The sequence below is a fragment of the Oryctolagus cuniculus genome, chromosome 15 (genome assembly GCF_051225735.1).
Source record: "Oryctolagus cuniculus isolate XC-2025 breed Fujian yellow rabbit chromosome 15, ASM5122573v1, whole genome shotgun sequence".
NCBI lineage: Eukaryota > Metazoa > Chordata > Mammalia > Lagomorpha > Leporidae > Oryctolagus > Oryctolagus cuniculus.
The window spans coordinates 35,591,066-35,617,363 of NC_142881.1; the positions used below are offsets into that span (position 1 = coordinate 35,591,066).

A 26,298-nucleotide genomic window follows, 5' to 3' on the forward strand; every position below is an offset into this window, starting at 1 on the left:
GTTGTAGGGAGGGTGCCTCCAGATACACAAGCCAACACTTGGTGGGTCACACCTGGGTCTCATAGTCAACAAGTCCAATGCAATCTTGGGGGTACATACGAGGCACTTGAGAGCTTAGTGGTGATACATGTATAAACAATTTGAATCCTATGCATTTATGTAATGTACATTTCCATAAAGTTTTTGAAGACCCATAATATACAATTAAATTGTTAAATGAGTAGAAGAAAAACTGTTTAATGAGAATTTCACATGTGTTATATTTCAGTTTTGTACATCTTGGAGATGAAATGAAGCTAATGATTATAGGACCACAGCATCAATTTAACATCACATTTATGCTATGTGTTGAACAATGTGTTGGGAGGGAGCAAAATACTGGGAACTAGTGAAGCTTTCCAGGAACTGTGTTTTCTGGAAGGAGAGGAGAATGATACTCAGAACATACGATTAGCAATATGAGAGTGGGAATACATATTTGAATATCAGTTGTAAAGAAAAACATTGAAAATATTCCAAAATTTATCCCATGTCCATAGTAACACCCAAGCTATTGTGTGAAATCTAACACACACATTTCCTAATGACTCATCTCAGTATTTCCATAAAGTTGGATGTCTCCCAGACATACGTTCTATTTTTCACATCCAAACCTCCAGTATCTCTAGAGGCGGTCAAGAGCACTTTCTGTTCTCTTTCCCTTTTTCTCTCTCTTTGCCCACCATTATGAAGACCACCATGGATTCTTGGGAATCTGTTTCCTTTAATTTTTACTCAAATTATGTACAAAGAAGAAAACTTGAGAACTGATTTCAGCAATTAATAATGCTTCTATTTAGAGCATGCAGAGGACATACGGATCCAAACTGTCCAATGTCAATCATCTTGCCCAAATTTACAGTGACAGCATATAACATAGTATTATACAAGTATAAGCCCATGTGGTGGTCAGGCCAAGAGTATTAAGTGTGGTGATAGCAAACATACATTTGTGAAGGGACCCAGGTGACTCCCACCGAATGGAGAATGGATCTTGCGCAATGAGGAAATGTCAGAGGCCAGGTCAGAGCAGGCCCCCATGACAGGGGGAAACAGTTGGCGAGTGTCCTGGAGGAAGGGGAATTGCAGATGTAAGCATGGCATCCCGTGACCTGACCTTCCTCAGACAGGAATGAAGCTGACCCGGTACAAGGGTGGCACACGGACAATTCCACTGGAGAATGGATTTTCATCAACATTGTTTGGGTTGACCAGAGGTTTCGGGGTAAAGTTCTGTAAAATGGCAGTCAGGAACAGAAACAGCTCCATGCGGGCCAGGGCCTCTCCCACACACACTCGTTTTCCTGAAAAAAAACAAGCATAGAGGATTTGTTATCTAAACATTAAATTTTGAAACTATCAAAAGAAGTGTGTAGCAACTACTTGGTCACTGATTGAATAGATGGATGGATTGAAGATAGTGTGGCTGGCAGGATGGTCAATTAAGAGCACTGACTGCAAGCTAACGTCTTATTGTATCAGGCATGCCTTATTCAACAAATATTTATTGAACGTTAGTTCGGTGTCACACATTTCATTAACTATTCCCACATTATAAGTCCTCTTTTGACACTGTTAGTTCTTAGCAACCTTGTTCCAGAAACACACAACTCCCTTCACAGGACTGAAGGGAGAAAGATTGAGAAGAGGTGGTTCATACATGAGCATGCCTCAGAAAGTTCAAAATGAAATAGAATGAAAAGATATGTTCATTTTGGTGCAAAATATAATTCAGACAGATGGATTTTTCATCGTGTGCATTGTCCATGAGTTTTTGAAGATCTCTCTTACAACACATCACAAAAATTTTCATCATCAAAGTATATGTATTTTTAATTCCATTTTCTACCAACTCTTTAAAAAGTTCCCTCACATTCTATATCCTTTTGAATCTTGGTGGAATATTTAGCCAAAGACTTTCTTTCCCCAAGACAATTTCAAAACCATATGTCTAAATATGCCACTCTTTAAATTTAAAACTTTAGATGGCTCCCTTGTCTTTCCTTGGGATAGGGTCCAAATGGCTTGGTTTGGCTCTTCACATTCTATTCCTGTTCTGATGTTCAATATCACTCCTCCCATGCTCTGTTTCCTCTATTCAGCTCTTGTCATCAATGTCAAGTACCCCATGAAGTTTCAGGCTTCATCTCATGCTATCCCATTGGTCTAAGAAGCTCTTTTCTGCTTCCTGTGGAACTGCGTCCCACATCACTTACTCTACGATGTTAGTGATCCCTTCAGGCAGTACAATCTCTCCCTCTCTATATTTCTGATCAGATCCATGATCCACTGATGCCTGCATCACCATGAGTATCATTCTCTACTTTTTATGCAGATAAAATGTGAATTATTAAAAGAAGAGCTCAGTCCTTGACACACTGATATGAACAATGCCAGACCCACAGTTGGCATTGAAAAGACAGAAAAAAAAATAAAGCAGACTCCATAACTAGACTCAGCACACACTTTAGCTGTGGACACCGAATGTTCAAGGTGTACAGTCGTGCATATAGGAAGATCCAGACGCGCTGTGATCATTTCAGAGTATCCTCCACATTCCCAATGTTTCCCTGTTCCTGCATCTAATAGGCTGGCTCTGACTCCCTGGATCTATGGAAAATGTCCTGCTCCTGCGGTCGATTGCCTCTGAAACAGTGTCCTGCTTCTCTCCTTTCCTTGCTCTCCACCTCCTAGGAGACAGCTCAAATCTCCTTTCCCCTCTTACAAAGCTACAGTGTCAGCAGCAAGTCCACTGCTTCTCACCCAGCCTCTGAAGCAACCTCTGCTTTCCTTGTTCAAGGCTTATCCTGCAGGGGTACATATAGTGCTCTGGCTATTCACCTGCTTCCCTAACTTGGAAGGAAGCTCCTGAAGAACCTCAGTTGCTCTGTTTACTTATTAAGTCCCGATAACTCATTCAGTGTAGGGAGAACATTCTCACAAGTATGCGGTTAGATAACTTACTCATGCAGGTATGGAAAGTGTAAATGAATTTCACCTTCTATGAGGAGCACATGTGTAGCCACATATGTCTATAGTCAGAATTCTAATTAAACTGTACTGCAGCTTCCTCAATTTGAAATGACTGGATTAACATCCCAAAGCCACACTAACCTGTCTCTATAATTAGAATGAGAATTATCATGAGCAAGGGAGTCACATGAGGTCCCTCATCATGTACAAAGGGCAAATCCAGCAGCTCCACAGGACAAACTGCCTAAGTTTTAATTGAACCCCAAAATCTAACTTGTCCCCCAAAGTACAAATAGAAATGACTTTCTGTTACCTGTTGAGAAAGGCATGAAGTAGTCACTTTTCCTAAAGTTGCCGCTGGCATCCAAGAAGTGGCCAGGGTCAAACCTGTCTGGGTTGGGGAACTCTTTGTCGTCATGCAGTACAGAAGACAGTGATGTTAGTACATCTGTGCCCTGTGAAACACAGACAGAGAAACTGAATCCTAAAGAAGGCAAGGAATGGGAAGAAAGGCTGGATATCAGGAATCAAGCCCTTTGGTCTTTAGCTGAGGAAAATTGAGTGCAAAGAAGGGCAGTGACATTCCCAGCTACACCAAGTAATAAACAAAGATGAGTTTAAACCCAGGAGCAGTGATTTTGCTCAGAGCCTTCCAACAGCACTAAAGTACTAAGGACTTGGGACCCTGAGTGGTCAACCCTCTTTAGCTCCCCTCTATATCACCAGCTTGCACCCAGGTACCTGTCCTCATTGCCTGAGTTGCCACACATCTCATATGTGAATTTTTCTCTAACATGGAAGTTGATGCTAGCTAAATGTGCTGACTCTAGAAAAGCCAGGAGTACTTGAAACTATTCAAAGGTCATATTAGTTGGAGGTCTCATCTAACTAGGCCTTTGGAAAATAAGCAAGTATAGTGAAATCTATTTAGTCCTCATTATTTGGATGCAATATTTTTCATTTAATATGAAAATGTAGGGTAACTTCATTATAGATGAATCCTACTTTAAAAAACATAGAGGCCAGGGCAGGTACTTGATAGAGTAGTTAAGGTCCCACTTTTAATGCTCACATCCACATCCAACTGTCAGGTTTGAATGTCAGCTCTGCTTCTAAATTTAGCTGTGCACCCAGGGAGGCAGCAAGTGATGGCTCAAGTTCTTAGGGCCCTGCCACTCATGTGGGAGACCCAAGCTGAGTTCCTATTCTCAAACATTTGGAAAGTGAATCAGAGCATGTAAGAACTCTGTCTCTCTGTTCCTCTCTCTCTCCCCCTCTCTCTGTCTCTCTCCATCCTCTCCCTCATTCCCCCACTCCCTCACTCCCTCTCTCCCTCATTCCCTCTCCTCCTCACTCTCTTTCTCTTTCTCCCTCTCTGAGTCTGCCTTTCAAATATACAAAAATTAAATACCTTTAAAACTTAAATAAAAAGAAGACATGAAAAATTAGAGAAATCATTTTGCAGCGGTCCAAATAGAATGATTAATACAGATAAGGAGTATTAATTAATAATTGCTAGCTAAATTTCAATTTGGGAAACAGGATATCCATAAGGTCTTAAGGTCCCATGCAATAGATTGTATTTACTAATTTCATATGAAAAACAGACTATCCGTAATGGGGTAATCTGGCAGACACCCCTACTTTCTAAGGGAAGACTTTAACACCAATGCTGGAATGCAGTAAGATCGTGTCCCCCTAGGAAACAGTAGGAGGTACACATCACCCATGCAATATTTTAGCCCACAACACAACTCTAGTCTCTAAAAAACATTCACACAAAGCCAGACTGCAAAATGTTTCAACTGACAAGTGGACTGGGCTTTCAAAACTATCGGTGCATTCAAGGAAAACAAAAGAGGAAAAGGAACTAGTATGGATCACGGGAGACTAAGGGAATGAGGTAACTAAAGAAGCCTTGCTGTTGATTGAAATGGGAAAGTGCTCTCTCTGGGAAAAAATCTATAAAATATATCTGAGGATAACTAGGAAATTGTAATTATATTATAATAATTGCTGTATATATGACAGAACTCTTCTGTGTGAATGTTGTAATTGTCATGTGGCAGAAACTGCTTGTTCTTAGGAAACACATATACTATATATAAGCATTAAATGTGATAGAGTAGACACATATATGGATTAATGTAGACATATATGCTTTTCATATGTGTAGGCTGTATGTAATACTTATGTACATAGCTTCATATTAAAATTTATAAGTTTTTGATTCAAAGTTTAAGGGAAATACCATCTAAGTTGATCATATTTTGGTCTATAATTTTGCTTTTAAAATTTTTCACATACATATTACTTACTTTAAATTATTACCTTACATTTTTTCACACAAATAATACTTGGAAATGTTATTTTAACAAACAAAAGCAGGCTTTGCGCCCCAGGTGGTTAAGCTGCCCTGTGGTGTAACCACATCCCACCTTGGAATGCCAGTATGAATTCCCACTGTTCCACTTCTGACACAGCTTTCTGCTAATGCATCCTGGAAGACATCAAATGATGACTCCAGTTCTTGGACCCCTGACACTCACAGGGGACATGCACATAGAGTTCTGGGCTCTCGGCTTCAGCAGAACCTAGCCTGACTGCTGCAGAGCCAGTGGATAAAAGATCCCTCTTTCTCTCTCTCTCTCACTGTGTGTGTTTAAGTTTGTCTCTCTGTGGCTGTGTTTGTGTGTGTTCCCCTCTTTGTTCTTCAAGTAGATGAAAATAAAAAAAAAAAACATCATTTAAAAGAAGAATAAGCAGACATACTTTCAGCAAATCACACCAAATGTAAGTGGATATCCGTAGGTAAAATAAGCGATCATTGCTTTACAGGAAAAAGTAAAAATTAACTTTAATTGTATCCTATGCCTGAAGGTAAGAGTTAAAAAACTATGCACCAATTCACAGAATAAATGAGAATAAGTATTTGAGATCTTGTGCTTGCAAATAACATTTTCAATGTGACACAAAAGCACAAGAAATAACATAAATAATTGATAGATTGGACTCTATTGATTGTTCTTTAAACACATTCTTTTTTTTACCTGAAAGAGACAGATAGACAGAGATCTCCCATCTACTGGTTCAGTCCTAAAACGCACATAACAGACAAAGAAGGGCCAGGATAAAACTCAATCCTAGTGTTCAATATAGTTAACAGGGTCCCAATCACTAGGGCCAAACCAGTGCTGGACAGAGTCCCACAACCCCTGCCCTTGGCCCAGTACCTGGAGCCTGAATGCCTGGACACTCATTAGTTGGGTGGCCAGTGAACTGCCTCCACTAGCCCTCCCCCAGTCCTTGCCAGACAGTGACACAAGACTCTAGCCAACGAGGAGCAGAACAAGAAAATGAGCTCAGGACCTTGCCATACACTTTTGTTCCAGGTCTGCCACGACGAGCCTCAGCTCCAGACAAAGCCCAGAAGCATCCTCCCTAATGCCAGCGCTCACAGACAGAGCTTCTAGGCCAGGGGTTGGAAAACTGTCTTCTGCCAAGGGCCATTTGGAGATCCATAACATCATTTGTCAGCCATACAAAATTATCAACATAAAATCTAGCCTGCTACAGATTTAGTGAATTTCAAGTTCGGCCTGTGGTTGCCTTGCCAGAACCAGACAAATGATTTTGCAGGCCACCCGTGCTCTAGACACCCCTCTGCATCAAGCAGAGCCCCTCCTGCCTCTTGGTAAGATAAAACCATTTTGTCATGGATCACCACCAGCCACACATGGGCCTGGCATGCACACCTGCCTTCACAGGACCTGGTGACAAAGACTCAGGTGTGACCTACTATGTGCCAGTCTAGGGGCCAAGCACCGCATTTATCACTGGTCCTTCAAGGTTGGGCAGACAGCAAGGAGCAAGATTCCAGCCAAAATAAGTGAGTAGGGCACTACTGAGAACAGTAGTGAAAGCAGGACTGACTCCTGGGACTCGATTCCAGGCTGATAAAACCCAGCCCTGGAAAAATCCTAAGAATCCCTGCCCAGAGCTCAGGAACGAGGATGGAGCCTCCAGTCTGGCCCCAGTGCCTTATGGAAACAAGTGGTCCCAGGTAATTGGACTTAAATCCCAGATAGCATCATGTATGCTTGGTTGCAGTGGCCACAGGCCATCAGCCTAACCTGGTATCAGGCATCCCAAAGAATCATGGGCCTCCTTCTCCCGTGTTACACTTTTCTAAGAGGATTAACCTAGGACACCATGGCACCGGCCCCTATAATCAATTTTTGACTGTATTCATCTACAGTTCTGAGTGAAGATGAGGAATTAAATTGCTCTGTCTGCCTAGTGTGGGAGATGAAACATTTCTGGAAGAACTTCACAAGAGACCGAATGTTTTCTTATGGCATACCTGACACTTAACCAATGCATATTAGGGACTCCAAAGACATAACTAATGCAGGCAGTGAGAACTGGAAGAGTATGTTTAACCCAGCAGTTAAGATGTCTGTGTCCCACATCAAAGAACCTGGGTTCAGTTCCCAGATCCAGATCCTGATTCGTTTCCTGCTAGTGCTTACCCTAGGGGGCAGTGGTGATAGCTCAAATAGTTGAGTTCCTGTCATCCTGTAGGAGACATGGGTTAGGTTACCTGCTCTTGGCTTCAGCACAGCCCTGACCATTAGAGGCATTAGCGGAATAAACCAGTTGATGATCTCTCTCTCTCTCTTTTCTCAGAAATAAATGTGTAAAAAAAATAAGAAAGGAGGAAAAGGCAATAAAATAAACTCACAGTAGAAAATATTACCTACATTTTTATGAAGTTAAAAGTACCTTCATATAAAAATATGACAAAATTAATTTCTGGAAAAAATTTGAGACCAGTGTGTTATAAATATAGATACAAACATCCTTAACAAAGTAGTAAATCCAACCCAGCTGTGTATGTATGTTAATTAGTGCATATAAATACATACTATATTTATTGCACATTATATATAAGCAGTCCAAAATATATGGTCATTTAAACAAATGCAGACAATCCACTTAATTCAAGTGCATATGCATTCATGACAAAAAAAGAAAATAAGATTGCAAACTTCCCTAATCTGTTAAAAATTATTCACCAAATATACATTCAACACCATTCTCAAATGTTAAACCTCCACCTCTCCCAGGGATCAGACACAAAACAAGGATGCTCATATTCATGACTCCTACTCAATACTGTTCTTTAGGTCACAGCCAGTGAAATAAGGAAAAGAGAAACTGAAAATAAGAAAAAGACAAATATTAAGCCATATCACAGAAATGTGTACATAGAAATTACACATGAATCTACAAATTATTAGCGATGATAAATGAATTTAGCAGGTTAGCTGTATATCGTTACCAAAACAATAAAGGCAATTATATTTCCACATACCAGAATAAAGAAAGTATAAAAGAAATTTTCAGAAGTAAATTATTTACAATAAACTCAACCCATCACTTATTTAGGGGAAAAATGTGTATGTGTGAAAGACACTGTACTGAAATTAACATATAAGAAAATTTTTAAAATCCCAAATAAAATAAAACAAAAATTATGTCTATGAATTGAAAAATTCAGCTTGTCAAGACGTTGATTCTTCTCATATTGATCTATAGATCTAATGCCACCTGGATAGAAATCCCAGGGTGTTGAGTAGTTGACACAACTAATGCTTTTAACACTTATCTGAAAATGTAAGCACCCAAAGAAAGCAAAAATCTCTTTTAAAAACAGGACATATTTGCAAGGCTCTAGCTAAGCTGAAAGTATGTCATTGTAAAAATAAAAGAAAGTAAGAAAAGAAAGAGGAAGGTGGGAGTGAGGGAGAGAGGAAGAGTAGTTTGGGAAGTGTCATTATGCTTTAAAACTGTATACATGAAATACATACAATTTGTTTCCATTATATAAACATTTTTAAGTAAAATAAAGACATGTTTTATAGTCTAACACTGAAACATCAGACTTCCACTCATATAAGTTTTTCTTTCTCTCATTTTGTGCTGCAGAGGACTGGAACTATACTAGGTCTGGAAACTTCAAGATCAGAGACCTGCAGTGTAGGAGGAGCAAACTTACCTTGGGGATGAGATAGTTTCTGAACTTAAGGTTACAGATTGTTGTATGGGGCACATTGTTGGGGATGAGGTTAATGTATCTCTGGATCTCGTGCACCGTGGCATCCGTGTAGGGCATGCGGCTCCTGTCCTGCATGCAGGGGCTCCGGTGTCGGCCAATCACACGCTCGATCTCCTCCTGCACTTTAGCTAGAAGACACAGTAAGAAATCTTGGAATAGGAGAAGCGTGGCACATTTATGGTAGCAACTGAGAGTTAAGTGAAACAAGATGAAAGTGTCCCAGCAGCCATAAAAGGTTATAGTACATGTAGATTAACAGAAAGAATCACTGTGTTATAGACACAGAAGAGAAACTTCAAAAACTTCAAGAAAACTTTTTACCATGAAGAAACTATGCATGGATTTAAATAATTTTTTGCACAAAACAAGCATTTTTTGTTCCATATTCCATGAACATTTTGAATTACCGTGATATAACTCTCTTACAAGATATGCATTAAGATATATCTGTACACATCTGTATATTAGCCTTTAGTATAAGAAATAGAAATAGATAGGAAAAGATGCTTCAAAATACAAGTGTTTAGTATACATTAACTCAAGAAATTATTCTTTAAGAACAAAAAATGGAAACAAGTACTAATTTTATATCAAAATTATATATGGTATTTTAAATGTGAATTCCATAAAGTGATCCATATGTGGGTAAGGATTTATGCATTAGGCATGTCACTTTATTTACAACTTGGAGTCTATGATCTGCACATACTCCAAAGGTGCTCATTTTGAAAGATTCTAGTAGTTTCTTTAAAATTTAGGTACAAATTTCTTTTGTTTGTGCTTGGCTTATTATTTTAATTGTTGATGTTTTTGGGTACAGTTGACAATTTGAAGCATGTGTTCAGTATGTCATGAGCATATTAGGTGAGTTAGCATTTCCACTTCCTTAAATGTCTTACATTTTTTGGTTAACATTTAATTGTTATACATACAGATGGGGTATCATAGTTCAGTAAATGTATACATCATGAGCTGATGGAAACAAAGTGACTAAATTTCCTTCTCTTGTCATGACTTGATGTTTGCAGGCTTCAAGCTCCTGTCTTTTATTTGCTCACAAAATACATAATAAGCGGTGGTGAACTGTAGACACCCCACTGTGCTGCAAAACACCAGAACTCATTCCCTCCGTGTTTGGTATTGTCATCAACCTCCCTGATTCTCTACCCTTCCAAACCTCTAATAATCACTATTCTACAATCAGATTTACACTTTTATGACTTCCATATAAAACAAAGAATGTGCAATATTTCTGAGTCTGGATTTACTTAACATCATGACCTGCAGTTCCATTCATTTTGTTCCAGTTAATAGAATATCACTGTTTTTAAGGCTGCATAGATTTTTATTCTATATAGACTGCATTTTCTTTTTCCAGTAATCTGTTGATGAACATCAAGTTTAATTTCGTATCAAAATAATGCAACAACAAGCATAGATATTTTTGACATGCTGAGTTAGCTTCCTTTGACTTTATACTCAGATGTAGAATAGTAAGATCATATGCTATCCATTTTTAGTTTTTTGAAGATTATGTTCACATTTCTAAACAATGACTCTAGTTCTTCATTTTTTCTATTTTTAGATAATTCCTAGATGAGTTTAGAAAAAATAGGGGACATTGGATATGATTTAAAAATTATGACAAATATACTAATATAAGACATTAAAAATCAGGGAAGCTGGATGTGTAATATTGGGAACCCTTTGTAAAACTATAATTTTTGGGGCCGGCACTGTGGTGCAGCAGGTTAACGCCCTGGCCTGAAGTGCCGGCATCCCATATGGGCACCGGTTCGAGATCCGGCTGCTCTACTTCCTGTCCAGCTCTCTGCTGTGGCCTGGAAAAGCAGTAGAAGATGGCCCACATCCTTGGGCCCCTGCACCCGTGTGGGAGACCTGGAAGAAGCTCCTGGCTCCTGGCTTTGGATCGGCACAGCTCTGGCCATTGCATGCAATTGGGGAGGAACCATCGAATGGAAGACCTTTCTCTCTCTCTCTCTCTCTCTGCCTCTCTTCTCTCTAACTCTGACTTTCAAGTAAAATAAATAAATTTGGAAAAAAAAAAAACTACAATTTTTGTTTTGTAACTTTAAAACCATTCTGAAATAAAAAAAATATAAAAACTTTTAATTTCTGAAAACTTGCTAATAGGAGAGAGAGGTAAGGACATACATCTCCACCAACACCTCATCCAAAATGTACAAATCCACGCACCCAGCTCCAGACACACAGATACACACACATTTCCCAGCGCCCTATTTTTGCAATATGCTCATATCACAAATTTTACCATATCGATGTGAGGTGCATTGTTTCATTATGTTTGAATATCTGTTGGTCATAGATAGGACAATTGTGACCATGTTTCATCTTTTGCACATCATGTCTATTTCCATTTTCAATTTCAGATGCAATTTTAAATGGTGCAGATGCTCAGGTTTCAAATTGCTAGTAATGATCTGCTAATTACTGACAGCATCAAATAAACAATTACTTCTCTTCTGTCTGGGGTGTCTCCCCTACATCCACAGTATCCACGTGGTCCTCTCTGAAGTCGTTGCTCCCTAAGCCTGGTACCCAGCACCCTCCTTGACCCTCTCGGCCTCCACCTCATGAGCTCGCCTGATTCCTGATGCCCATGACATCGTCTCGCTTGGTTGTAGCTGTTTGGACACAGCACACCCTCTAGTAGCCTTCTGAGCAAACAAAAGCAGAGGATGAAGTGGTCGTCAATTAGAGGTCTCAAATAGAAGAATACACAACAGGACAAAAATTCAAGAATTTTAGTGCCACTCAAATACTCATTCACTCAGGTTCAGTTTCTCCAGAAAGAATGCCTTCCTTTTCTGGGGAAGAAAACAGTTCTCAGATAAATATATTGGCCGGGAGAGCCTCCCGTTCTCTGCTCTGTTCTGCCTCTGTCTGCTTGAACTTTCTGCTCTTCCCCAAACTGAGACTTATTGGAAGTGTAGTGGTACACATTGTCCTGCTCATTTGGTATAAATCTCTTACAACATTTATAAATGTCAACCTCGCTACAGTATTGAATATTACCCTTCAACTACTCTGCATGTTCCAAAATAATGTTAAACGCTCTAGCAGAAAGCATTCTCATATGTATATACTTTATTATTATTTCAGTGGAATTCTGAACCACAATAACCTGAGTAGGTAATATGATACATAGATGATAAATAGATGCAGAACTTGCTTACAGGTAAGTAAATATTAAATTTTTAAAGAAGGTATTTGTTTTTCATTCAGATTCATTTTTAATTACCTTTATAGACAGAAAACCAACTCTATACTAAGTAAAGATTTCAACAGTTTGCACCCATACAGACACACAAAGTATAAAGTACTATTTGAGCCGGCACCGCGGCTCACTAGGCTAATCCTCCGCCTTGCGTTGCCGGCACACCAGGTTCTAGTCCCAGTCAGGGCGCCGGATTCTGTCCCGGTTGCCCCTCTTCCAGGCCAGCTCTCTGCTGTGGCCAGGGAGTGCAGTGGAGGATGGCCCAAGTGCTTGGGCCCTGCACCCCACGGGAGACCAGGAGAAGTACCTGGCTCCTGCCATCGGATCAGCGCGATGCACCAGCCGCAGCGCACCGGCCGTGGCGGCCATTGAGGGTGAACCAACAGCAAAAGGAAGACCTTTCTCTCTGTCTCTCTCTCTCTCACTGTCCACTCTGCCTGTCACAAAAAAAAAAAAAAAAAAAAAAACCAACAACAACAAAAAGTACTATTTGAAGACTAGTTTTACTGTTAATTCTCATAGTACAACACATTAAGGACAGAGGTCCGACATGGGGAGCAAGTGATTGAGACTCTTGTTGATTTAACAATTGATGTCAGTGATCACCCAAGGCTCTTGTCATGAGCTGCCAAGGCTACGGAAGCCTCTGGAGTCCACAAACTCTGACCTTATTTAGACAAGGCCATAATCAAAGTGGAAGCTCTCTCCTCCCTTCAGAGAGAGGTACCTCCTTCTTTGATGGCCCCTTTGATGGCCTTTAAAAAAGAAAAAAATCTTGTCTTGGTAAATTCTTTTCTTGACTCAGATTCCTGGATTAATAAAATCCTCAGGTATATGTGCTGCCTAACTTGCATACAGTTTTCTTACAAATATAAACTTTAAAAATCCTTCACAGACTGTGGAAATTTTCTCAGGTCATGTCATCAAATTTCTAGTATATCCAATATACATCAACAAATAAGAGTTTTGATCATCCTTACCTCAGCATAAGAAAACTACATTTTCAGAATAATGAAAGATCTCTGAGAACATAGCTACCATTCAAAGTATCCTGCTCTTCAGAAGAAAAAGAAAAACAATCCCAGGCCAGTTTGTGATGCCCGTGCTTACTCAAAGGCCCTCCCATGGAGCCCAGCACCTTATCTGGAGTGTGTAGGCATCAATCCAGAGCTTTACGATTTTGCGACTGTTCACATTGTCTTCACTGCTCTCAGTCACTATCCCCTTTGTGCACACTTGGTCATTCTATCCCTATATATTTGTACAATTTCAAGCTGGTGGAACAGAAATCTCAATAATGAAGCTTTTTTAAGAGAAAGAAGATGGAGGATACCAGCAGTGGCTTCCCAATCTCTCTCCTGATGTTGGCCCAGCTTCTTAATTATGAACATACCTATGACTTCTGGGTGCTTCATCAGGAGTAGAAGTCCATACCTCAGGGTGGTGCTTGTTGTCTCTGTTCCAGCCATAAACACATCACTCACTGTGGTCAGTAAGTTTTCAATAGTAAATTCAGACTGTTGATTACACTTTTCCTACAAATTACATAAGTATTTGATACATTGTCAGGATATTTAATAAAACTCAATCCAAAAGATCGCAAGATTTTCTAAAGGTAAGCAAACTTATACAATGGAGAAAGCAGTATTAAAACTACAGCAACTGCATGGTGTGGCAGAGAATGTAGTTTAAGCGGCCCAGTCTTCATTTCATTAAGCCTATTTCCCTTGTTTGCCTCAAACTTCCACTTCTTAGCCTCTCTTGCAGCTGGGTTGTCCATGCCATGTTTTTATCACCAGTAGCATCAGAGAAGGACCTGCTGATGTCACTTCCTCTTTCCTTCTTCTTACTCCAAACACGTGTGAGTATATGAAGTGGAGTCGATAAAGACTTCATTTTGGAACATGAGTTTCAGCATTAATGGAAAGGCACATGGGCTAAATGTGGTAATAGAAAATGGTAGGCACCTGAGTCCATGAGGCTTCAGCTCTGTGGTACTAGTTCTGAACTATCAACATAAGACTCCCTGGATGTGAACTAAACATACCACTTTTTATTATTTTACTATTATTTTTATTGCTAATTGAGTTTTCACTTCTTTGTATGAAGACAAAAATCTTAATCGACAGAAATGGAGATATTAAGGTCATATCATATTTGAAAAAATGTAATAAGTCAGAATCAAAATATAATTCTCAGAGTGTGACATCAACAACATGGTACCACAGGCAGCTTTTCCCACTCTGTCCATGGATGCTCTAAATAAACATAAAACTATAAATTAATTCCTTGTGAAGGAAAGCAAGACAAGTCAAGAGAATCTTGCATATTTACCTACTAGGAAAATATTCACACCGAATTGGAAAGGAAAGTTCTGACAAACTCAGATATGGGCCACACCTTATGCACCATGTCACACAATACAGAAGAAAAACCCAAAACTGAGTTTATTCCAAGAAGAAAGATTTTAGATCAGCCGTGTAACGCCCAGCCTCACTGGTTCCCAGGATTTGCATCTTAATTCATTCACTCTAGGAGAACAGGTGTACCTGGGTTTCTAGACCACATAAAAAATGTGGCAGTTTTATACAGACATGGAATCACTCCCAGTGGTTTCATTTTCTAGGAGTAGGGCAGTGAAAGGATAAACCACAGAAGTCTAAATTTCTCTGAAATCCTGAACAGGAGTTTGATATTTCCCTAGGCTTCGCCAGAGTATCCCCAGTGATATCTAGAGTTGTCCCAGTTCATCCTGTAAGAGGCTTATCTATGCACTGAATGCTACAATTTTTATAATTCCCACAACATACTTAACCACCTATTTCTAGGAGTCTGGGACTTATCATTCTTGATGCTCCTTAAATCACAAAAAAAGAAGTAAACACAAAATGGGTCCACACCCAGCAGTTATTGTCCCAGGATCACATAAAGCAGTTGGAACACAAATGCAAGTATTTGCTACAAATTAATTCCCTATAAAATTAGAGAGAGGGTGAAAGATGAACTCTCTTATGAGGATAAAAGGTTGGAACATATGTCTAATGCCCTTACATGTTCAGCAGAGTCTGCCTTCTGCTTGTACTACTGTGTAGTATCTACAGGGTATAACACATTAATCTCCCATAGACCAGCAGAAACAGAGAAAATATTTGGGGAAAACATGAAGATTTATGTGTGTGGCCAGACAGAGTTCTTCTATTCAAGAACAATCTAACAACACTCGGAGAAGCAAATCTCTCATCTAGAGCACAGAAACTACCAAAGGGTATCTAGGAAAATTAAAAATAGAGACATCTGTTCCAAATAAAATAGCAAAGTCTGCAGAAACCAATCTCAGTGAACTGGAGACACTTTATTTACCTGACAGATATTCTTGAATAACAATATAAAAATGCTCATCAAAGTAAGAAGAGCAATGTGCAAATAAATGGAGAATTTCCGGAGATAGAAAGTATTTTTTAAAGTCCCAAATAGAAACCACCGAATTGAACTAAAAAATTCCATGGAATGCTTTGACAGCCTATTAGATCAAGTAGAAGAAAGGACCAGTTACACAAAGACAGTTGACTAAATATCATCAAATCTAAGGAGCAAAAAGAAAAAACAAAAGAATGAAAAGGGTAAAGGAGACTTAAAAGCCACAATCAAACAGAACCACATATACATTATCAGTGTGCAAGGGAGATAAGAAAGATAGAAAAAGACTGAAACCTATTCAAAGAAATTTAGCAGACAACTTCCCACGTCTGGGGAAGAACTAGAAATCCAGGTCTGGGAAGCCCAAAGGACATACATAAGATGAATCCAAAGAGACTAACACCAAAACACATCACAATCAAGTTGTCTAAATATAAAGACAAAGAGTATGTTTCGAAAATATCAAGGGAAAACTGACTTGATACACTTAAGATAACCCTGATAAGGCTATGAATTTTTTCAGCAAACTCCTCAAAGGCCGGAAGTGAGTGGAATGATATATTCAAAATCCTGAAGGAAAAAATTATTTGGGAAACTACCCAATAAGTTTGTCTTATAAAAACGAAAGGGTGGGGACCAGCGCCGTGGTGCAGTAGGTTAATCCTCCACCTGAGGTGCCCACATCTCACATGGGCACCAGTTTGAGTCCCGGCTGTTCCTCTTCCGATCCAGCTCTCTGCTTTGGCCTGGGAAAGCACTAGAAGATGGCTCAAATGCTTGGACCCCTGCACCCACATGGGAGACCTGGAAGAAGCTCCTGGCTCCTGGATTCGGATCAGCTCAGCTCCGGCCGTTGCGGCCATCTGGGGAGTGAACCAGCAGATGGAAGACCTCTCTCTCTGTCTCTCCCTCTTACTGTCTATACCTATCTCACAAATAAATAAATAAAGTCTTAAAAAAAAATGAAAGGGTGAGTTGGTAATTAGGTTACTGGTTAACACAAAACTTAGGAGACCCACAACCCATATTCAAAGTGCCTGGTTTAATTCTCAGCTCCTTTGGCCTGCGCTGTAGCGCAGTGGGTTAAAGCCCCAGCCTGCAGCCCCGGCATCCCATATGGGCGCCAGTTCTAGTCCCAGCTGCTCCTCTTCCAATCCAGCTCTGTGCTATGGCCTGGGAAAGCAGCAGAAGATGGCCCCAAGTCCTTGGGCCCCTGCACCCATGTGGGAGACCTGGAAGAAGCTCCTGGCTCCTGGCTCCGGGTCAGCTCAGCTCTGGTTGTTGCAGTCATTTGGGGAGTGAACCAGCGAAATGGAAGACCTCTCTCTCTCTCTCTCTCTGTGTGTGTGTGTGTGTGTGTGTGTCTGGCTCTACCTCTCTCTGTAACTCTTTCAAAAAAAATAAAATAATTTAAAAAAAAACTCAGCTCCTTTACAGATTCCAGCTTCCTGTGAAAGTATACTCAGGAATCAGCAAGTAATGGCTCAATTAGTGTGTCCCTGCCACCCAGGTGAGAGACTTGAGTTTCTGGCTCCTGGTGCTCACTCTCTCTCATTCTCTCTCCCCTCCCTTCATTCCTTCCTCCTTCCATCCCTACCTCCACCCCCTTCTTCCTCTCTCTATCTCTCTTCTTTCAAACAAATTAATTAAATAAATGTTTAAATGATCTTCTCAGGCCGAATTTCTTTAAAAAAAAACTTTCAAAAATGGAAATGCTGAGATGTATCAGTTTTACTGCAAATACAGTGCTTTGTCAAATTTAGTTTTAGATCTCTGTCAAACAATGTGATAGACATTGCTTATTACCATGGTTTTAATGATTCTGTGACTATATAAAATTTATATGAGGGAAGTTGAACATCTTTTCCTTTAATTATTGCTTACAGTCCCTGCTTATTTTCCTCCTGGACTATGGTCCTTTACTTTTAATTTTCTGAGATCTTTATATAGTTGAGCAATTAAGCTTGACTATAATCTAAATTTAAAATGTTACCTCAAAAAGTTAATGACAATATGTTGAAAAGATAAAATTATTAAAAACAATAATACATACAGTAGCTTGTTAAGGAATATACATTATATGCAGTTACAGACTGTGACATCAAAACATACAACATGGGGCAGGAGTATAGTGAAAGTTAGTTTCTGTATGTCACTAAAATTAATGTGGGCATAAAGTACCACATTTTACGTACAAGATACTTCATTTAACAGTGAGATAACCTGAAAGTGAATGTCTGTAATAAACATAACAAGTAAAAATTAAGCATTTCAAAACATATCACTACAGAAAACATCAAGACAAAACATAAGATATCCAGAAAGAATTAAGGAAAAACAAATCTGCAAAATAAGGGAACATTTTTTAAGATTTCACCAGTCAGTCACAATATATCAACAATTACTATGAAAAGGTTACCTTCTCTGATAAAAAAGCATGGAGTGGCTGAATGGAAAAAATAAGTAATAAATACATAAACATGACCCAGACATCCAATGCCAACAAGACTCGTGGTCTGAAAGCAAATAGTCAGCTAGATAGTCTGAAAGTAGGCCTTAAGATCCAACTTCACTTACAGGTCACTCTACCGAATGCAAAGGATCATTTTCTGTAAGTTTTACTTGCATTCCACTTTTGTTCTGGCTCATAGCTTTACTTGGTCAAATCAAAACTCCCAGTGCCAGCATACAGACAGACACCTCCAATGTCTTATCTGTCCAAATTCATTTTTGCTTACACTAATTAAGGGTTATTTTGTTTCTTTGCCATCTCAGACTTGGAACCTCTCATTACACAGTTTCACCCACCTGAAATTCCCTCTCCTATACTTGACTGCAAATATTTCAAGATCCATATCCAACTTCAGGACATGGAGGAAGCCCTCTAGGCCAAAACCTTGCTTCTCTTCCCAAATACTGTAGGATATGATTGCGTTCACAATCCTATATGGTTTGATACTTTGAATTTTTAAAATTTTGTTCTCAATGCCAACTGAGATTTGTACTCTGTGTTGCCTCGAATAATTAGCACCTAAAACAGAGCCCATGTATTCTAATTGCTTAACAACTCAATTTTAACTTCTCCATGACGCTTAGTCAAGATCCATGCCCTTGATATATAATTAAACTGCTTGCCAAGCATTTCCTATTTGACCATTGAAACATTCCTATTATGTATGCATCATCAATGAGCCACAAAATACAGGCAAACTAATCACACTTTACCTGTTCCATTTTGATCAGGAAACAATCAATGAAGTCCCGAGGATTGTTAATGTCCAGGGATTTTTGGTGTTCCTTTATTTGCTCTGTAATATAATTCTTCACATAAAAAATATTTTTAACTGCTTTCCTATGACTCCCAGGGAAATAATCGAAGAGAATAGGAAAACAATTGCAGAACTGAAAAATTTTAAAAATATTTATTATATTAAAAGCACATATTGAAGACAAATACACCACATGTCAACTTATACTTTAAACTATGGATAAAAATAATCTCTACCTTAAGGAGTAATATTTTATTACTCAAATAAAATAATCCTATGTGCAGTCAGAGAGACGTAAGGGAGCACATGATCAAAATTAAAAATAATTTATTGTATCACACATTACTTTTATGGATCTCTTTGTTGATTCTCTAATTTCATCATTAATTCTCCCCCTGAAACACTGAAATAATAAAGACTAGCAAGAGTTGCCATCATTCACATTCTGTGACATTCATGACAGAAGCAAGGAATATTTAGCAACCTAATATCCAGCACACACCACTCGCTGATATTTATTCCATGAGCAAACAACTGCAGGAATAAAAATCATTGTTGTGTGAATGCAAGGGTCACAAAGACATCGTGGAATCCAGATCAACATTTTACATTCAAAAACCCATGCACCAGAGTGGATAAGTTACTTCTGTCACATCACATTGCTCCAGTTCAGCACACAGTGAAATTGCGTTGCTTATATTTCGGGTTTTATACCTCTAATCCAATCATTTGGTTAGCTAATCCCCATTTGGTTAGCTAGCATCTCAGAAAAGCAATCAAGCATCCCTACCCTAATCTGAGCTTCCAGGTAGTATATGTGCTCTCAAATATGCTCCCTCCTTGACTCACCAAATTAGGGTATTTCAGCCAAAGAATGTGGTGAAGGGTTCTCTCAGTGTTGACTGGTAAACAAGTATGTGGGTAGCAGAAGATTTTTCAAGAAAGGCCTTGGATCTCCAGCAAGGGCCTTGGGCATTCATTTGGACAATTATTCAATGACTTCATGGAAACTGAGTTTTCAGGTTTGATGGACAAGGGGCTTGAATTCCAGCTCTCTAATCAGACATCTGGCTATAAAATAAAGCACTCAATTCTATATTCTAGGCAGCCACTCCATGATGCTACAATATGGATAGGACTGTGGCATGCAAACATTCACTTCATCATGAGATGTCTGCCAAAATGGTACAGTAGGCACTTCCAAATCCCACCCCTCCACAAAAGTTTTGAGAAATCAAGCAAAAGCAGTCAGAATCAACTCTAGAAAATAGTAAAAGCTTTACAGCAACAGGAGAAAGCTGAAGGTAAAAAAAAAAAAAAAAAGGTGCAAGTTAAAAGTGGTAGGAAAACTTGTGGCATTTTTGCTTGCCCTTGTCCTATCCCCCTCCTTGATTTGTCAGTGGTCTTGGAAAGGAAGCCCCTGATTCAAAAGGAGGAAATTTCTTTTCTTGTTCTAACTTGTCTGAGGTCCACCTGAAGAACAATGCAAGGCACTTATCTTTGTTTCATCTAATTCAGAATTCACTCAGGGTAGAAAAGAATCCAGTGTATCTCTGAAACCTTGTAGGGCAAATGGACAACTTGCAGCTGACCTGAGGCAAAGGATTACAACTGAAATACACAATAAAGCACTATGAACCTGGGAAGAAAAGGTAGGTAAAGAATATCGTAGACAACATGGGCATTCAGAAGTGCCCATATATACTGGGGAATTTAGAAAACTGAAGATACCCTGACCAGGACATAGGCTAAGAAAAGAGATTTGTCAGGAAGAGAGGAACTTGGTCTCACCTGTACCCAGGGGGAATTCAGAATCTTGAAGTTTTCATTGAACTTTCCCATCAAACTAAGAAAATCCTGGTCCGTGTAATCAAAACGGTTCTGGAAAATCACGGAGCAGATCACATTGCAGGGAGCAGCACCCAGGATAAAGGTGGGATCACAGGGTGAGGCTGAAGAATTAGAAACATTTTCAAAATACTACGAAATACACATACATAAGTTTTTGCCTTTGAACTTTCAAAAAAATGTAATTTTGGAATCTAAAACAATATTTACATGGAAATTACCTAATCAACAACATCTTTGACACAGTTAGTCCAACACAAAACTTTTCAGGTAAACCTGAATTGACCATTTCATCCTAATTTGTTTTATAATGATTTCCCAGCTACTCCATTAACATCCAATGCCTTAGGTCAATGTTATTTTGGAAGGCAAAAGGGAAAAAAAGACTTAGAGGTCACTTTTGTAAACACCTAATAACTTGAGTTGTCAGCGTAGAATTATATCTATCATGAAACTTTGTTGACAATTAAGGAAAGAAATGTCTTGTGACTTTTTTTTTTTTTTTTTTGGTTTTTTGACAGGCAGAGTGGACAGTGAGAGAGAGAGACAGAGAGAAAGGTCTTCCTTTTGCCTTTGGTTCACCTTCCAATGGCCGCCGCGGCCATCCTCCACTGCACTCCCTGGCCACAGCAGAGAGCAGACCTGGAAGAGGGGCAACTGGGAAAGAATCCGGCGCCCCGACCGGGACTAGAACCCGGTGTGCCGGTGCCGCAAGGCGGAGGAGTAGCCTAGTGAGCCGCAGCACCGGCCTGGCTTGTGACTTTTTATAGATGCCAAATAATTGAAGAAACTATAAATTGAAACTGCAGAGAGGAAGAATAAAGAGAGAAAATGTATGAGAGAATTAAGTTGTTTGGTGAAAGAAATACAGACAGCAAATACCATCCGTGCAATGTGAAAAGAAACCATAACCCAAATAAACACAAATTATAAGATAGATTTGTTCACCTAAAACTGAAATTAGAAATTTTACTTCAAACTTAAATTTCAAGAAAAAAAAAAAGGAAAAATGAATTCCATTTATTTCTTTAATGTAGAAAAAAATGATTCCTGCCCTTGGAAACCAGGTACATCACCACCAATCAGCACTTACATTTTATTCATTTGGACAAACTTCATGCTCTTGTGGAATTGTAGACTATTGCTCTACATAACCATCAAAAGAACTCTGGGTTACTATGAACTTTTGAATTTGACTGTCAGTTAGGTCAAGTCCATCATTTCACTAATGAAAACAGTTATAGCAGTGGAAAGTTGTTTTCTGCTCTTTTTAAACTTTTATTTAATAAATATAAACTTCGAAAGTACAACTTTTAGATTATAGTGGTTTTCCCCCATAATCTCCCTCCCACCCACAACCATCGCATCTCCTACTCTCTCTCCCATCCCATTCTTCATTAAAATTCATTTTTAATTATCTTTATATACAGAAGATCAATTTAGTATATATTAAGTAATGATTTCAACAGTTTGCACCCACACAGATACACAAAGTATAGAGTACTGTTTGAGTAATAGTTAAATAATAGTAGTAGGTAAATAATTACCATAAATGTATAACCTGGAATCCAACTGGTTATCAATGTACCTGAGATTTTTAAAATTTTTTGGCTATGGTGAGGTCAGGAGGAGAAGAGTTAATGGATATTGAAAAAACAGGAGGTTCTGCACAGTTCCCAAGAGGAAGAGGCATGAGGACCATGCAAGTAAGCACCTGGGGTGGTCAAGAGGCTAAAGGATCAAGGGAGACAGCTGGGTACACAGGTTCTAATGAGGTTTTCATTGGAAGGGATGGGTGACCATGATACTACACTAAGTATAGTGTTGGATAATTTGAGTAATGTCAAAGACATCTGTGCTATGAGCAGAGGGTGGAGGTGTCTAGTGGTCCATCACTTGGGAGAATAAAGGAGAATACTGGTTTGCTGTGTAAGTTTCATAAACGAGATGGAAGTATGCACTATGGTGAAGTAGGTCTGAGTATCAAGGGCATGCAATGTGCACATGTTTGCTCTCTCTAGTAATGAGGCAATCCTTGGGGTAGATGTCATTCCCTGGGTCTAGATCCATAACAATACCAGATGTCAGAGTTACATAAAATATAGAAAATAAAAACATGATTAATATGGAAATAATGAGTGGGAATATAAGCAAACTCAAAAAAAAGTCAATTTAAAATTAAGGTAGGTAGAGTGAAGAGTTAATATCAATCATTCTAATATTGTTCTTTGTGCAGTTTGTAGCATTTAGCTGTAGTTTATGATTTTTACTCAACGTATACGAAACAATATGGTAAGCAGTTAAACAACATTAAATAACTTTCGCTGAGAATTTTAAAATAGTTACTCATCTACAGAGAAAGTATAATGGATAAGGACTGTTTTCAGCATTGCCTAGGTGTTGAAAATCATAGACAAGCATAGTTCCTGGCAGACATCGTAGTCGTAGGCCTGGAGAAAATCACCTGGACATGTCAGTGAGGCTCTTTCTGCAAATATAGACCAATTAAGTGAAAGTATCAGTAATTCTTTGAGTTCCATGAGGATGTGATGAATTCATTTCCACCAGGTGTTCTGGAAAACTATCCCCTGATGAAATGTTCTAAACAGTTATTACACAATTACTATATTGAAAAATATTAAACGCTATCTATTTGAAAAACATGATAGCTTTAAAACAATGCAGGAGCAGGAAAGGATAATGCAATGATTTTATTCCCAACACTGTACGTAAGTCAGGGTATAAAACACAACATTCAAACATACACAAAAGTTCCCTTGACTCTGTCAGAAAGTCCCTTCTCCTTTGGGCACTGACAACCAGGACACAGAATGAAAGATTTTTCTCACTTGCACTGTGTCCAGGGCCACCACTAGAGAAGAGAGCATTCCTTAAGGACATATAAAGAGTCACCCACCATTGGTTTTTCTCAGCTCCTCCACCAGGCAGTGGGCTTCTTCTTGAACTCGTTCCTCAATGCTCCTCTTCCCCATTCCGAAATTCCGCAGGGTCATGAGTGAGAAGCGCCGGGTCTCCGTCCATCTCTTTCCATTGCTGAAAATGACTCCTAAAGGTTAAGAAACGGAAGCTAGAAGAGGACTCCAGGCAATAAAGCGGAAGCTGACACCTGTTAGCCTTGCGGATTGGCCCAGCTCTGCTGGAGGAGCCATTTGCATTTGTTTTCCGTCCTCTCCACCCCCTTCACCACCAGCCAACAAACACACAGGCACAAGCACACCTACCAAATCCTTTATTAAGTTTTGCAGTCACTAGGAAACGGCTTCTTCCAGAAAGCTCGTGTCCAAGATCGACTAGGGCCTCCTTCACTGCTTCATACCCATGCACCACCACAGTGGGCTTCATGCCCAGATACACAGTGAACACGGGCCCATAGACTTTTGACAGCTGGAAATTGAAAAAAAAATAATACTAGCAAAAGAAATCACTCTTTGGTGTAGATATTGTTGCCTGATTGGGACTAATGGTACCATCATATTGTTCATATTTTTGTTCCTTTAAAGCAACTTCAAATATTTCCATACCAGATGCTTCCCATGAGTCAGGCTCTTGCAGGGGAAATTAGTATGCAGATTATCACCACTAATCAACACATTCAGCTAGATTTATTTACTGTTTTACAGATAAAGAGACTAAGGTAAAAGAATTTCAAATTCCTGGTCCCATGACGAATAAATAGACTCAAATGCAAACCCTGCTTTGCCAGTCTCTGATGCCTGAGCACTTCACCAGAGATTATTGCTCAAATTTGATCAACACACAGCTACCAAGGACACTACTTGAAATTACCTACAAAGCTCTTCTCACAGTGAACACACTCAGTAGTGATAAACAGAAGAAATCTACATTTATCAAAGGCACCCCAGGTACTGCTAATATCCAGCCTAGGTTAAGATTTGCTGATATTATTAACACAGAGGAAGAGTGGGCACTGCAAGGCAGGGTAAGGATATACGGATGTCATGAAAGGACAATTCAATCCACACTCTACATTCACAGGACAAAGACAGTACTTTGTACAGGCCCCAAAGTATTCCAGTACCACCCAGCACATCCTAGCTCATTGTTTCATCATTCACTTGTGTTTATTGTAGTACCATACTTCCATGACATCAGCCATAATTCACTTCCTCTGGTTTAATTTTCTTAGGTTATCTGAACAAAATACATGCATAAACAGTAGATTACATCTTGAGTGAACTCTCTGGTAACAAAACACTTTATTATCATTGAATCAGGTAATAAAATCATTAATAAAATTACTGTAAAACAAAGGCAGCAATATCTTGTTGTATTGACTCCACCTTACAACTTACATATTTCCCTACTGGCAAAATGTAGTATTTTATTCTATTATTCCTGACAATGACCCACCAAAAATAATAACCCAGATGAAATATTTCCCTTAAATAAAATATTTTAGTAATTTACCTCCAGGAATATAATTTATTTAAAATTTGAGGCTAACTATTTGCCCTTCACAAACCATTAGAGCATCGTAATGTATACTTACATTGGTTAAAGATTTGCTTAAGTCCTTAAAATCTAACTGCAGGACGTTTCCAAGAATTGGAAAAGGAGTGGGGCCAGGAGGAAGCTTCCCTCCCCCATGGCTCTGTTTCCAGAGTGAAAGGAGAAGCAAACAGGAGAGACAGAGCCCCAGCACTACCACCAGATCCATGGGAGCCTTCTCTTCCTGACAACTGGAAGCTGCAAGCTCAGGCTTTTATAACACTCCTGCTAATTTTGTGTCCCTTTGACCTAAAAAGTACCCAATGAACTAGGTGTACTTCATTCTCTCTGAGTGGACTTTGGACCACTGAAAAAGGTGAAAATAAGATGTTCTTTCCTCTTGCTCTGTTTTCCAGTGCTCCCCTCCTCCACCCAAGAGCAGGGGTCCTGTTCTGTCTAGTGTAGGCTGGGGAAGGCATTTTTGCTGCTTTTTAAAACACTCCAGCTGGTTCCATTGCGAAGCCACAATTGGGAATCAATGCAATAAATTATTTCCTGATTTCTTCCATTGGTGACAGTTATGAATTTGACATTGAGGGCAATCAATTCATACCATCTTTTATATATAAAATGCTCACCCTATAACAATACCTGAAATATTAGAACAGTTTCCTGGAAAAATTAACACCTTTTAAAATATTTTAATGTATATGCTAACATTGCCAATAAACATGCAATAGCTAAAATAGTTCTGACTTGCACATCTTGAATAACCAAACATATATCAGCTAAATATTCATACCCTTAACAATAAAGCCAAAAAGCATGAAAAGGCAGGTATTAACTTTTTTTGCCTTTCAATTGAAGAAAGGCAGATCCTGGGGAAACAAGACTCCTGTAGT

At 39.1% G+C, this 26,298-nt stretch overlaps 1 protein-coding gene across 1 annotated transcript; it reads right to left on the minus strand.

The window, feature by feature from the left end:
- Nucleotides 1–745: 745 nt before the first annotated feature.
- CYP2C2 (cytochrome P450 2C2) lies at nucleotides 746–25,683 on the minus strand. The gene is given in 9 exon segments (NM_001171113.1): nucleotides 746–1,343; nucleotides 3,326–3,467; nucleotides 9,074–9,261; nucleotides 13,786–13,927; nucleotides 19,035–19,211; nucleotides 20,870–21,030; nucleotides 23,844–23,993; nucleotides 24,169–24,331; nucleotides 25,458–25,683. Coding segments are annotated over 9 exon segments (1,473 nt in total). The 5' UTR covers nucleotides 25,626–25,683; the 3' UTR covers nucleotides 746–1,161.
- Between the last annotated feature and the right edge of the window lie 615 nt (nucleotides 25,684–26,298).